Source organism: Ursus arctos, unplaced genomic scaffold (assembly GCF_023065955.2).
Source record: "Ursus arctos isolate Adak ecotype North America unplaced genomic scaffold, UrsArc2.0 scaffold_9, whole genome shotgun sequence".
Classification (NCBI taxonomy): Eukaryota; Metazoa; Chordata; class Mammalia; order Carnivora; family Ursidae; genus Ursus; species Ursus arctos.
Window position 1 is genome coordinate 1,360,754 of NW_026623111.1, and position 15,742 is coordinate 1,376,495.

The following is a 15,742-nucleotide window of genomic DNA, read 5'->3' on the forward strand; positions in this document are numbered from 1 at the left end:
TCAAACTCAATACACGAGAAACAAATAAACAAATCAAAAAATGGGCAGAAGATATGAACAGACACTTTTCCAATGAAGACATACAAATGGCTAACAGACACATGAAAAAATGTTCAAAATCATTAGCCATCAAGGAAATTCAAATCAAAACCATACTGAGATACCACCTTACGCCAGTTAGAATGGCAAAAATAGACAAGGCAAGAAACAACAATTGTTGGAGAGGATGTGGAGAAAGGGGATCCCTCCTACATTGTTGGTGGGAATGCAAGTTGGTACAGCCACTCTGGAAAACAGTGTGGAGGTCCCTTAAAAAGTTAAAAATTGAGCTACCCTATGATCCAGCCATTGCACTACTGGGTGTTTACCCCAAAGATACAGACGTAGTGAAGAGAAGGGCCATATGCACCCCAATGTTCATAGCAGCAATGTCCACAATAGCTAAATCGTGGAAGGAGCCGAGATGCCCTGCAACAGATGACTGGATTAAGAAGTTGTGGTCCATATATACAATGGAATATTACTCAGCTATCAGAAAGAACGAGTTCTCAACATTTGCTACAACATGGACGGCACTGGAGGAGATAATGCTAAGTGAAATAAGTCAAGCAGAGAAAGACAACTATCATATGATTTCTCTCATCTATGGAACATAAGAACTAGAATGATCAGTAGGGGAAGAAAGGGATAAAGAAAGGGGGGGTAATCAGAAGGGGGAATGAAACATGAGAGACTATGGACTATGAGAAACAAACTGAGGGCTACAGAGGGGAGGGGGGTGGGGGAATGGGATAGGCCGGTGATGGGTAGTAAGGAGGGCACATATTGCATGGTGCACTGGGTGTTATACACAACTAATGAATCATCGAGCCTTACATCGAAAACCGGGGATGTACTGTATGGTGACTAACATAATATAATAATAATAAAAAAAAGACACTATCAACAGAATAAAAAGGCAAACCATAATGGGAGAAAATATTTAAAATCATGTATCTGATAAAGAATTACTATCCAGGGGCGCCTGGGTGGCACAGTCGTTAAGCGTCTGCCTTCGGCTCAGGGCGTGATCCCGGCGTTATGGGATCGAGCCCCACATCAGGCTCCTCCGCTATGAGCCTGCTTCTTCCTCTCCCACTCCCCCTGCTTGTGTTCCCTCTCTCGCTGGCTGTCTCTATCTCATCAAAAAAAAAAAAAAAAAAAAAAAAAAGAATTACTATCCAGAATATGTAGAGAATCCTAAAACTCAACAAGAAAAATTTAACAACCCAATTCAAAAATGGGCAAAGGACCTGAATAGACGCTTTACCTAAGAAGATACACAGATGGCCAGTAAGCACATTAAAAGAGGATCAATATTACTAATCATTAGGGGAATGCAAATCAAAACTACAGTGAGATAGCACCACCTCACACTCATTGGGATGGCTATTATAAAGGGATAAAGAAAGGGGGGTAATCAGAAGGGGGAATGAAGCATGAGAGACTATGGACTATGAGAAACAAACTGAGGGCTTCAGAGGGGAGGGGGCTGGGGGAATGGGATAGACTGGTGATGGGTAGTAAGGAGGGCACATATTGCATGGTGCACTGGGTGTTATACGCAACTAATGAATCATCGAGGCTTACATCGGAAACCGGGGATGTACTGTATGGTGACTAACATAATATAATAAAAAAACATTAAAAAAAAACACTCAGAAAACAACAGGTATTGGTGAGGATGTGGAGAAAGTACACTTACGCACTCTTAGTGGGAATGCAAAATGGTACAACCACTGTGGAAAAAGTACAGTAGTTCCTCAAAAAATTAAAAATTACCATAAGATCTAGCAATTCACCTTGGGGTACATACTCAAAAGAACTGAAAGCAGGGCCTCAAAGAGACATCTGTACACCCATTTTTATAGCAGCATTACTCACAATGGCTAAAACATGGAAGCAACCCAACTTGCTTACATCCACTGGCAGATGAATGGTAAGCGAAATGTGGTACATACATTCAACCTCGAAAAGGAAGAAAATTCTGCAACACGCTACAACAAGGATGAATGTTGGAAGACATGCTAAGTGAAATGAACCAGTGACAAAAAGGTAAATTCTGTGTGATTTGACTTACGTGAAGTACCTAGAGCAGTCAGATCATAGAGACGGAAACCATAATGGTGGCTGATAGGAGCTGGGGGGAGGGGAGAGCAGACAGTGACTGTTTAAGGGGCACAGAACTTCAGTTTTACATTTCTGGGGATGGATGGTGATCATGGCTGTACAACCATGTGAATGTATTTAATACCACTGTACTGTCTAAGCAGAAATGGTTAAAATGGTAAGTTTTATGCTAAAAGTTACACTTCATCACAATAATTAAAAATATTTGTACTATGCACTATATGCAATTTCTTTCTCAAAAAGTACATGAAAAGAAAAAATCAGGTGGATTATAAACCTAAACAAAGGCTAATAAAAACAGCTTTTAAACATAACACATGAGAATACTTCATGAGCTTGACATAAGGAAAGCTTTCATGAACAGCATACAAAAACCACTAACCATAAGGACAAAGATTGGTAAATTACGCTATATTAAAAATTAATGAATTTCTATTTGTCAAAGACACCATTAGAAGAGTAAAAAGGTAACACAGAGAGGGAGAAGGTATATGTAACAGGCTTGTAATTGGATTATACCAAGATGTCCTATAAATTAGTAAGGGAAAGACAGAGCCCTCCATATAAAAATGGGTAAGAAACCTGAAAAGATATTTTACCCAAGAGAAACTCCTAATAGCCAATGATGATATGAAAAGCTATTCCATCTCATTAGTAGTCAGGAAAATAGAAATTAAAGTCATAACAAGATACCATTATGTCCCCACTAGTAGGGCTGCTCCTAAAAGCCTGGTGTTCCCATGGAGGTGAGGACGTGCAATGGCAGGACCCTCTCCGTGTGTGCTTCTGGCGGTGTGACTTCGGAAAGCAATTCAGTGCCCCTTACTAAAGCTGGGGAGACATGCTCCAGGGAGCAGCGTGGTTTGTAAGGGCTGCAAGCTGGCCACACCCCAGATGCTATCAGCAGTGGAACAGGGGGTGTGATGGAAGACTAAGTACCAAGCGACACGGGACATGGGTGGAGCTGAGACTCGGAGGCGGAGGGACAGCAGTCAGAGGACCACTAACTCAGAGTTCCAAAGAAAAGCCAAACGCACCGTTTAGGCACTGAGGTGGAAAACTGCAAAGGAAACCAAAAGCAACAACACAGTGACTCCAGAAGTCAGGGCAGAGGTTACTTTTGGCAGCAGGAAGAAGTTCTGATAGAGGAAGGGCACACAGGGCTTCCAGAAATTCTACACTATGACCTACATGATGGTTATATCAGAGTTTCCTTTAAAATAACTTACATGAAACATTTTAATACATTTTTCATGCATCTCTATGCACCCTCTGTATTTTTAATTTTTGGCAGAAAGTTTCGTTCTTGCTTTTTAAAAAAGATTTTATTTATTTGAGAGAGAGAGAGCACAAGCAGGGGGAGCGGCAGGCAGAGGGAGAAGCAGAGTCCCCTCTGAGTGGCGATCCCGATATGTGACTTGATGCCAGGACCCTGGGATCATGACCTGAGCCGAAGGCAGATGCTTCACCAACTAAGCCACCCAGGCACCCTGTTCTTGCTTTTTCAAAGAACCCAAGAAAGCCATGAATTACCCTCACCAAACTACAGGGGGATGTCCTTGTGAGAAGAGACTGACTTTTGAGAAGTCGGAGGGTCCATGAAACCCTGTAAGTGCCGTGGAGCGAGCGTCCAGCTGCCATGCCTGTTTCAAGCCCAGCAGGGCCTAACACTCCCCTGCACACGTCAGAGACAGGAGGCTTCAGCGTCAGTCTGGCATGAGTGAGGAAAGGAGGAGGAGGGGAGGAAGGACTTACAGGCAGAAGAGAGCTAACCGGCACCACGGTTCTGAAATAAGAACTCACCCCCAGAAGTGCTGAAGTCCTCTCCATTTCTTCTCGGTCCACCTGAATGCTGTGGCTTTCCATCACTGTGATTCAAACATGAAAGCAGATGAAACTTGCATCAATGAGTCATTTCTGTGAAAGGCTCAAGGGCAAGGACAATAATGACAGTGCATGCCGCGACCACCTCGACCAACTGTCCATGAGGGTCAGTGCTGGAGCCCAGCAGTGGCGGTGGTGGGGATGCGCCCTGGCCAGCCACACGGGATGGAGTCACCTCAGGCCCCGTGGGCTGCAGAGCGCTGGGCCAGGTTCAGCTCCCCTAGTGCCCAGCAGGACCTGGGCAGAGTGGGGACTAAGAGGCAAAGGCAGAGGAGGGCCCTGCACCCCTTGTCCTGGGGCCTGTCCCGAGGGTGGGGGGGCTGACAGCACGCCGCCAGAACGAACAACTGCCATACAGAACACACCACAGGCTCATCCCACACTGCGGCTCCCAGGAGCATGGGGCTGCCGCTTGGCCAGGGTACCCGGCAGAATCACGCGGTGCAAAAGGGATCCCATGTGACCAGAGGTCAGAACCTTCTGGTCCTTCTAGGTCAACAGGTGATGCTATCCAACCCCTCTAGTTACAGAGAGGGAAATAAAGGGCTTGCTACCTCTCAGTGCCCACATGACACACTGCCTGCCCCTAATAAGAGAGAAGCAGCTGCTCTCAAACAATGTCAAGAATTCCCTAGAAACAGGACTGTCCATTGTCTTTATGGTAGCTTACCTGCTAAAATTGGTATCAAAGGAAGCTCCAAAGTACAAAATAGTTGCCATAAACCATAAACCTGTTTTGTAGGAAGAAATGATACCAATGTTACTTTTAAATTATTTCTACCTGCTGAACAGCCTACTTGATTGCACAGAGGTGGAATTCGGCAACTCCTAAGTGAGAGGTGGCTCCCCCCCAACAGCCGCCCTTCCACCGTCCTCCTTCCTAGTAAAACTCCTATTTCCTTCAAGTATCCTATTTCATTACCAAGACCTCGTAGAGATATTTAGAAATATCAGGTAGGCTAAACCCCACTACCAATTTTCTTTAATCTTTCTCATTTTTAAAAATTTTTAAAAAAGATTTTATTTATGTATTTGAGAGACAGACAGCGAGCATGACTGGGGAGGAGTAGAAGGAGAAGCAGGCTCCCCGTGGAGCAGGGTGTCTGATGTGGGGCTGGATCCCAGGATCCTGGAATTATGACCTGAGCTGAAGGTATGAGACCTTAACCGACTGAGCCACCCAGGAGCCCTAATCTTTCTCATTTTTAAGTATGATGTAGGTATTTTTAGACTTTTAGCTTTCCATTTTAACTTCAGAATAGGTTTACTGAATTCCCAAAAGTTTAGCTAGAATTTTCATTGGTTTTTGCATTGGCTTTATAGATGAGTGTGGGGAGAGGTGAAATCTTTATGAGGTCACCTCCTCCAAGAGTATGAAATGTCTCTGCTTTTATTCAGACCATCTCCATGCCTCTTCTCGGGGCTTGTCATGTGTGTCCCTTCCTGCTGCCATCTGAAAGCCTTTGGCTTCGCCTGTGCCTCTGCTGTGCTCTCGCCCTGCTCCCCCAGGCCCCGTGCCCTACACTTTGCCCTCGGGGAAGGGCAGACGTGCTCTAGGCCACCACCTGGCTCCTCCTCAGCTCTTGGGCTGGTTTTGCCCATTTGCAGCAGTAGGGGAGGGAAATGGGCTTCCTCTCTCCTGCTGGACTCTTCCCAGCAGCCCACAGTCCTGGGCCTGTAGCCACTGTGCCTGGTGCCTGGCTCCTGACCGGCAGCCCCTGCAGGGCCTCCACTCTCCCCGGATCCTGGTGACAACTTCCCCTTCAAGCCCATCAGTGGAAAAGCTTCCAGCCAGTGCTTGTCTCCGAGGCTTCTCCATCCCTTGCTGGCCCCCCACTCCTGGCCTCACCTCTGTACCCAGTCCCTTCCTTCAACTCTTCTTGATTGTTCTGTGAATGCGCTCTGCTTCCCAATGAGATTCTGAGTAGAGCTGTGTCCATCTCCCTATTGAACTAAAATAAACGCTCACCTTTTATGTTAACTGCAGCATTAGAAACATTCCAACTGAGGAGCCCCTGAGTGGCTTCAGTGGGTTAAGCATCTGACTTTGGCTCAGGTCATGATCTCGGGGTCATGATCTCAGGATCATGATCTCAAGGTCTTGAGAGCAGGCCCCGAATCGGGCTCTGCCCACTCAGTGGGGAGTCTGCTGGAGATTTTTTTCTCCCTCTCCTTCTGCCCCTCTCCCTACGCATGCTCTCCCTTTCTCTCTAATAAATAAATAAAATCCTTAAAAAAAAAGAAACATTCCAATTGAATTGGTATCTTTTAAAAATGCTACAATTGTTAGCCTACAGAAAACATTTTTAAAACTTCAGGTCTTCTCATGCAGACTATCCTTCTATGAGTGATGCACAAGTTACCCTGTCCTGAGAACTCACTGCTCCGTCTCCTGCACACTCAAAGACGCTGAGCGTGGATGGGAGTGAAAGACGCTCTTGGGGAACAGTGAGCAAGAGTGCCTGCCAACCTCAAGTTACAGTAAGACGCCTTGCCTTCAACTGGGAACAAAGGCCCATCGTAAGTCTGTAGAGTATCTTCAGGTTCACACGTACATTCTGATTCTTTAAAAGATCAAAAGAATGAAAGATTAGGCAAACTTGGCAGCGATGTATATCACAACCTAGGCAGTGACACAACCCACAAAAATGGGCACTAGCTAGGTGGCATGAGTCTTTCCATAGCAGACATGACGCAGAGGTGGCATCACCAAATACCTCAAGCGGGCGAGCTCCCATGCTACAGAACAGCCTTCTCATTGGGCAAAAATGCAAGCTACCTGGAGCCTCACATTTTCCCCCAACCCAGTTTTCTCCTTATTTTACAGGACCCACAAAGAAGTGTCCAAGGTGCAAAGATCACAGTGTGGTAGAGACAGAACTGCACCCTCCACGCACCCCAGCAGGCTGAGGAGCAACGCGACCACCCTCGTCATCTGTCCTCACCCGGACGACACCCCCAGAGGCCTGAGCGTCCTGAGGGGCAGGGCATGAGCTGCAGCCCCCAGCAATCCGTCGACCCTCGTCCCCTGAACACCTCACTCTGCCAAATGACTCCCCACACTCCACTTTTGGCCTCAAGGCCCCAAACCAGAGAAACCCCAGGATGAGGAGCCAGCAGTGGGCTGATATAGCCTGGCATTTGTTCTGTCATCATCCCTAGCCTTGGCTCTCCCGGACAACTGCTCTGGGGGCACCGTGAGCAGACTGCCCACTCCCGCCCGAACAAGCTTCCTACCAGACAGAGCTGACAAAGCGACTCCCACTACAAATGGTTCTCCAGCTGGGACTTCCCCAAGATAAGACTGAGCCCCAGGGTGGGACCAGTACCTTCGTGACAGAGCCCCTGACGCAGCTCCTCCTCCCCTGCACCTTCCTTCCCATTCTCAAGATTCCCTCCCGCTCCCATGCTGCTCCCTCTGCCCAGACTTCCCCTGCATTCTCCCAGACAATTCCCATCACCTCTTCAGAGTGGCACAATGTGGGCCTGGCTTTCCCCTCCCACCCCTCACGCACTGCATGCCTCCACAACGGACACATTTCTAGCCAACAGGATTTGAGCACAAGTTCACGGAGGCTGCTTTTCTTCCTGGAGCGTGCCGAGGGCCTGGGGTGAGGCAACGGCACTCGGGCAGTAGTGGGACTGGCAGAGTCCACAGCACCATGAGCAGCTGCTCCCACCTGGGTGCAGGGCCCTGGCTTCTTGACAGGGAGAAAACGCACCTCTGCGACTGGTGCTTTGCTCCCTGCCGCCACTCCCATTCCTAGACGCACTAGAAAGAAACTAGACTTTAGAGTCAGAAACCCACGCGGAGCCTGGGTGGCTGAGTCGGTTAAGCGTCTGCTTTCGGCTCAGGTCAGGATCCTAGGGTGCTAGGATGGAGCCCCGCATCGGGCTCCTTGCTCAGCAGAGAGCACACTTCTCCTCTCCCTCTGTCTCCCGGCTAGTGCTCTCACTCTCTCTCTGTCAAATAAATAAATAAAATCTAGAAAGAAAGGAAAGGAAGGAAAGGAAGGAAAGGAAGGAAAGGAAGGAAGGAAGGAAGGAAAGGAAGGAAAGGAAGGAAAGGAAGGAAAGGAAGGAAAGGAAGGAAGGAAGGAAGGAAGGAAGGAAGGAAAGGAAGGAAAGGAAGGAAGGAAGGAAAGGAAGGAAAGGAAGGAAAGGAAGGAAAGGAAGGAAAGAAGGAAGGAAGGAAGGAAGGAAGGAAGGAAGGAAGGAAGGAAGGAAGGAAGAAAGAAAGAAAGAAAGAAAGAAAGAAAGAAAGAAAGAAAGAAAGAAAGAAAAAGAAACCCACGCTTTGAACCACAGCCTCAACTTGACCTTGAGCAAGGTGCATGCACATTGACCTTTCTGCACCTTGGCCTTCTCATCTATAAACTGGGACTGATAGTGCTGAGGTGGGCACGTCCCTGTTTCACTGACAGTGTCTTAGCTGCTGTTTGAGGAAGTTCCCTCCCTAGCATCCTACGATCACTAGAACTCACTTCCATGCCCTGTCCCCCAGCCAAGGGGCACACATGTGGCACAGTGAGGGACCTCACTGTGGGTCTTCGACAAAAGTGACACGTGGCTCACTGCTGGCCCCGGGGCCTGAGGGCTCACGTCTTCCCACGGCCTGCTACTGCTTTCCCTCTGGGTCTGTGAGCTCCCCCATATTCTCTGACACATCTCTTAAAATTAAGGGAGAGTGAGTTTCCACATCTGTACCCCCAAGTTCCCATCTGACTCAGACCCTCCCTCTCAGATGGCACAGGATGAAGGGCATAAGTGAGCAGACCTGCCCTAGCCTCAGGGACCGCAGGTCACCGGCTGCCCTGCCCTGGTGGCTCCCACCCCACAGCCAATCCTCGCGCTCCCTGAGCCCCCGGCACGCTCATCCCGCTGTGCTTCTCGTGGGCTGCTGTTGATTTGCAAGCAAGAAGCCTCAGTGGAGTAGCCCAACTGTAGCCCACGATGCTCCCCCTGGGCCACCTCTTCGGGGGCCGGGCTCCAGAGCCGTGAGCACTACGGCTTCTACAGACGCGATTCCTAACAATTGGGTGCGTCTCCAGGACAGGGCTTGGAAAGACACACCTGGGCACATGGACCGGGGTGTGGCCACAACCTCAGCCGCAGAGGCGGGGCCACCAGCACTACGAGCAGCTCACAGGGCACAGAGCACGTGGCTCTCTGACCCCAGAGGGTCCGTTTGGAAGAATCACACCGTGAACGGACTTCCCAGGAACGGTTTCATGAAGGAACAGATGTCAGGGTAAAAAGCATTTGTGCGGAATAAATAAAAATGAATGTCAGCAATGTTCTTTTTACTACTGGACTGTTTATGAAGTGGAAGAGGTTTCTAGGAAAAAATTCAGGTTAATTAAGGTTGATAAAGCTTTATCTTAACACAACTCACCACCACATTTCTTGAGGAATTCCCATATGTGCTGTTCACTTTAACAGAGATGGAGCTTTCAAGGTATTTTGCCACTAAATCTTCAAAAGAGGGCGCAGCATCCCCAGGATCTATGAGCCATGCGGCAATTCTGGGGTCGAGCCCTACAAAATGAACAACTGCAGAGAAAAAGGCCATTTGATCACTCACGGAAACTGAAGAACCGTCCTTTTCCCTGCCCTTACAAGGTTCTCGAGGGTCAAAATAATAATAATAATGATAATAATTATTATAATAATAATAATGTCACCCCCTCAAGTTACGGTGGTGAGTGCCGAAGGGATGCTCTGCCCTTCCTGAGGAACTTGGAGCCTTTGGTACAAGCAGCCTCCACGACCCAGGTCCCACACAGGCAATCTCCCTGGGGAACTGACCCCAGACAGCCAAAGAGGGGGACTGAACTAATGTGGAACTGGGACCTCAAAAATGTTCAGAGAGGTGGCGGTGAGAACCCCCAGTCACTCTTCTGGCCTCCTCTTCCCCACCGGCCCCCCCGCCCCTGATCCCCAGCTTTCCGACCCTGCATCTCTCACTGAGCTCCTTCCTAGGCACCCTGACCCCTCTTCAGGGTGTCCAGGAACCCAAATCTTGTGAGTAGGAGAAAGAGCATAAGCATCTTCATTGTTGAGTTCGGGGGGGGGGGGGCGGTATCAGGCAGTGTGTGTGAGGACAGAGACACCTGGCATTTGGGGCATTTCCCTTGACGGGAGGAAAATCCGAGAGACCGCGCCCCCCATCTTTGCTGCCTTGGGATGTGTAAAAAGAACCAAGCACAAGGCCACCCCTGGAGCTTGAGCAGTCACTGCCCCTAAGTATAGTTTTCTCATCCAAAATCCCAGGGAAGAGGTTACTGTATGTCTCTGTGACATACGGGAAGATGCTTTGTGAAAAATAAAAATGACATTTGCTGAATAAGTTTTAATACCAGAGTATGGTACTAACTAAACACGAACAGAGGAGCTATAAAAGAGGGGGGAGGCTGATAAACCAAGAGATAAATCTGAATTCTAAGTGATTGCATTTTCAAGTTGCTTTAACATTTTTTAAAAGATTGATTTATTTTAGAGTGAGAGAGAGCACAAGTGGAGGGAGAGGGAGAGAGAGAGAGAGAGAGAATCCAAGCAGACTCTGCGCTGAGCATGGAGCCTGACGTGGGGGCTTGATCTCAGGACCCTGAGATCATGACCTGAGCCAAAATCAGGACTCGGACACTCAATCAACTGAACCCCCCAGGTGCCCAAGTTACTTTAACATTTTGAATAACGCTACATAAAAATAAGAGTTTGCTTTTAAACAAAACTGAAGTCTTAGATCACAACACACTAAATATTATATTTTCTGGCATCTTTAAATTATGCCAGTCTAAGAGATTTATATTTGCCAACACACCCAGTATCGTGACTTTTTTGTTTGATGTCTGGGAAGTCCCTGATGCTGGCAGATTGCAAACCCTGGCTGACACTGGCAGATTTAGAACCCTGGCTTGGGCAACACCGGCTGGCACTCTTGGAGCTGCACCCATGTCGGCGGTGCGTGACCCGACCCAGCACTGTCTGGCAATGCTAGCTCACCCAGGCAGACTAGTTCACTCTACTTGCCTTTTCAAAGTTCTAATGGTCCAAAATTAAGGCTCTGCTCACATTCTTGAAAACTCCTGGGGAAGGTCTGGTGGTAATGGGAGGGCCTGGGGGCTAGTTCCTGTAAACTCCTCCACCTCACATACTAAAGCCCACCGGGACAAGGTCCAACACTGGGCAGAAAATGCCAGTAGTTGAAAGAGAAATGCCAACAAAACAGATTTAAAATGAGCTAAGAAAATCTGAGAAAATGATAAAAGTGCTGAAAAATAAATAAATCAGAATTTAGAAATACTTGGAAATTAGGTGACTTAGAAAACTATAAAACTGAACAAAGAAATGAGAGGGTTCAGGAAATAAAACAAAAAAAAAACACATTTCACAAATAAAAGCTAAACTGGCAATTCACAAAAGCCAATCAATGCAATAGATAATGTCCTTTATAAAAAAAGACAATGGAAAAGAAGAATTTTTTTAAAAAAGAAAGGAGATTGGAAACAGATTCTAGATGAAGTGATAAATATGAAAGAGCAGAGAAGTAGATCCAACATATGAAATGAGCTCAAACATAACAAAAAAGAGAACAACCAGATATCATGTACCCCTGACAGAAGGACACACTACGACCTAGGGTCAGGGCCGGGCTCACGACTTAGTCCTGCCCCCCCCCCAGTCAGGCCTGAAATCCAAATGAGCAGCTGGACCCAACTGCCAACGTACAAGAAGTAGAAGAGCAAGAGGAAGGCGTTAAACAGCAAGAGGGGTACATTCTGAAAAATCCAGATGCTGGGAGATCCTACACAACAAACAAGCTGGTCGTATCCACAAAGTCAAAATAACTACAGGAAAATAAAACAGGGAGAAAGAACAGATAAATGAAAAAAAAGAAACAAGAAACATATCACACCTATCCTGGCTTTGGGATAACCTAACTCTAACTCTTGTTTGGATCCCAAGTCACACAAACTGTAAAAAAATAAACAAGATACTTAGAGACAACTGGGGCAGCACACACACTGACTGAATATCTAATAACACTGAAAGATTACTACTAATTTGTGGGGGAGATGATGATGGCATCATCTTAAAAATAACCCTCATATTTCACCACATAATTAAAATATTTACAGATGAATCATATGATGCTTGGAATTTGCTACAAACTAACCCAGGAGGCAGGGGTTTGGAAATGTGAGGAGTTACAGAGGAAAGAAAACCGGACATAAGTTGGTAATTGTTGAAGTCGGTGATGGGTACCGTGTTGTTTTCCAACACCGCCTCTGGCGCCCGGAGTGCGGGTCTTCTGCCCACAGGTCTCCGGCTCTGCAGACGCCGGCCGGGCTCTGACAGTTGGCGCCGTTCTGACACTAGCTGCCGTGAGTGCAAACCCTGCAGGCTCAGCCTCACAAGACTACCCCGGCTTCAGATCCCTCCCGTACCTCCCACCCACCAGCTCGATTACAAATTGGGGTTCCCCCGGCCCCCTTCTCAGGTTCCATAAGTGGGTAGAATGGCTCACAGAACTCCGGAAAGCACCTTATACTAACTAATTACCCATTTATCATGAAGGACACAACTCAGGATCATCCAGACGCAAGAGACAGGCAGGGCAAGGTATGGGGCAGGGGGTGCAGAGCTCCCACCCGCTCAGCCCCCAGACGTGCTCCCCAACCGGGAGCCCTCCAGATCCCCCCCCACCCCCTGTGCAGGGGTTTTATGGAGGTTCCACTGCCCACGTGTGACAGATGAGATCACTGGCCACTGAGATTGACCACCCTCCATCCCAGGCTGTGTCCCTGGAGGGGGTGTGGGGTGGGGGACTTAAAGTCCAACCCACTAAGCCTGGTGTGGTCATTCTGTCCACTGCCCCATCCCGAAGCTGGCTAGGGGCCCCCAGCTCCCAGTCCTCTCATTAGCATACACTCTTAGCTCCGGGGATTGTAGGGGTCTTAGGAACTATGTGGCAGGAAGTAGGGACAAAGACTAAATATGTATTTCTTATTGTATCACAGGTACTTCTGTACATGTTGGAAATTTTGTACAATCAGAAGAGTTTTTTTCTTTGGGGCACCTGGGTGGCTCAGTTGGTCAAGCTCAGGTCATCACCTCGGGGTCCTGGGATCGAGCTCTGCATCCAGGCTCCCTGCTCAGCAGTGAGTCTGCTTCTCTTTCTTCCTCTGTGATCTCTCTTGCTCTTACTCTCTCTCAAATAATTAAATACAAATCTTTAAAAAAATGATTTTTTTCCAACATCGTATATTTTCAAACATGCAGACAGTTTAAAAAGAACTGTCCAGTGAACGTTCATGTACCCACTACCTAGATTCTACAAGGAGATTTCTGCTATATTTGCTTTGCTACATGTCTATCTAAGAAAAGTTATTGAAAATTCTTATGTTCAATGAAAGATAAAAATGTGTTCTATATTGTTTTGATGTGAATTATTATATAATTTAATTCCAGTAGAGTTAATATAGTGTCATATTAGTTTCAGGTGTACAATATAGTGATTCGGCACTTCCATACAACACCCAGTTTTCACCGAGACAAGGGCCCTCCTTCATCCGCATCACCTGTTTCCCCCATCTCCCCACCTCCCCTCTGGTGACCATCAGTGTGTTTTCTACAGTTAATAATCTGTTTCTTGGTTTGTCTCTTTTTTCCTTTTGCTCGTTTGTTTTGTTTCTTCAATTCCACATATGAGTAAATCATATGGTATTTGTCTTTCTCTGACTGACTTATTTCACTTAGCGGAATACCCTCTAGCTCCATCCACATCATTGCAAATGGCAAGATTTCATTATTTGTATGGCTGAGTAATATCCCAGTGTGTGTGTGTGGGATACACACACACACACACACACCATGTCTTCTCGATGGACACTTGGGCTGCTTCCGTATCTTGGCTGTTGTAAATAATGATACCGTAAGCTTAGGGGTACATGTATTCCTTTGAATTAGAATTTTGTATTCTTTGCCTAAATACCCACTAGTGCAATTGCTGGGTCGTAGGGTAGCTTTATTTTTAAGCTCGTGAGGAACCTCCATACTGTCTTCCACAGTGGCCACACCAGTTTGCACTCCCACCAACAGTGCGTGAGGGTTCTTTTTCTCCGCATCCTCAGCAACACCTGTTGTTTCTTGCGTTGTTGATCTTAGCCATTCTGACAGGCGTGAGGTAGTACCTCACTGTGGTTTCGATTTGCATTTCCCTGATGACGCGGGATGCTGAGCATCTTTTCATGTGTCTGGACTTTAGTTTACTTCGTAGGGAGTTTATAAGCTATTTGTGGTAACAACACATCCCATCTGACCATGCTGCGTAAGTCACTTCTATCTTATTTTAAATTACAAAAAGTAATATATACTTGCAAAAAATCAGACGATCTAAAACACGGAGGGAAAGCGCCCCCTCACCCTCGGGGCACAAGGCCACACAGCTGGTGCTTTGGAGCCACACTACCAGGTCCCCAGGGTTGTGCTGCCCCTGTCTCCCCACCTCTCATTCTCAGGAGGAATCACTGCTGGAGAGCTCAACTTCAGATATTATGAAAACTAAAACTTACCATGCTTCCAGCTGCCATCATGACCAAAAAACTGCAGCACTGTTCGCACAAAGTCCTTAGCATTAAAACAAATAACAGGACACTTACATTTCAGCGTTTGAAACAGCACTTTCCTGGAAGATGAAAAGAAATTCACTGACTTAGACATTAATTTAGAACTTCTGACCTAGGAAAAAATATTTTTACTCCTCTATTGACAGATAGCACTTGCTAGTACTACCTTGCAGACATTCTTCTTCTAGGAGCCTTATGCAGATTAACTTGAATCCTGTGGGAAGGCGTTCCTTCTCTGCACTCACAGAGGACGAAGCTGGGACAGGCCCCACAGCTGTTCAGAGCCCATCCCTGGGAAAAATCGCATCACCGCAGACTAAGCCCCGTGCTCCTGAGCGGAGAGCACACACTCCTTACAGGCACCCTAGCACGACCCTCCAGCCTGCTCTCCCAGCATGCACTCCGAACACTGCCCTCCACCCACACTGAATTGTCTTTCCTCCACCAGCACATGGTGCCACGTCCTCTCACACTCTGGGGCCGCACCACATGCTGCATTCTTTTTTTTTTTTAATTAATGAATTTATTTGACAGAGAGAGACAGCCAGCGAGAGAGGGAACACAAGCAGGGGGAGTGGGAGAGGAAGAAGCAGGCTCCCAGCGGGAGAGCCTGACGTGGGGCTCGATCCCAGAACGCTGGGATCACGCCCTGAGCCAAAGGCAGACGCTTAACGACTGCGCCACCCAGGTGCCCCGACATGCTGCATTCTTGCCTACAATTCTCCTCCCACGATTTCTGCAAACTGCCCCCTTCCCCAGGCAGGGAGTTGCCCCTCCTCTGTTCCTTCTCTACTCCTGTCCATGTACCAGTGGCAGCCGGGATCACATCTGTACCGTAATGTACCTTGAAAGTAGGCTTGCTGCATTGCACCGCAAGCTCCTTGGATACAGGGTTTGTGAGAGTCATCATTTACTGAACACTTACCATGACAACACCATGCTAAACACTTCAAAGGACTGTTACACTGAAATCTCACCACAACCCTGTTAGGCAAGCACTAGGTCTACTTCACAGATAAGAAAACTGAGTCTCAGAGTGGTTAAGCAATTTTCCCAGC

General features: G+C 47.4%; 1 protein-coding gene across 1 annotated transcript in view; it reads right to left on the reverse strand.

Moving 5' to 3' along the window:
* POLN (DNA polymerase nu) overlaps positions 1-15,742 on the reverse strand; it is a 158,957-nt gene that overhangs the window by 105,807 nt on the left and 37,408 nt on the right. The window contains exons 6-10 of the mRNA XM_057309675.1: positions 14,631-14,743; positions 9,449-9,606; positions 6,549-6,617; positions 4,724-4,784; positions 3,973-4,037 (exon numbers count right to left, since the gene is read on the reverse strand). Of these exons, the coding sequence (XP_057165658.1) occupies positions 3,973-4,037; positions 4,724-4,784; positions 6,549-6,617; positions 9,449-9,606; positions 14,631-14,743 (466 nt within the window). The remainder of the gene's footprint in view (positions 1-3,972; positions 4,038-4,723; positions 4,785-6,548; positions 6,618-9,448; positions 9,607-14,630; positions 14,744-15,742) is intronic.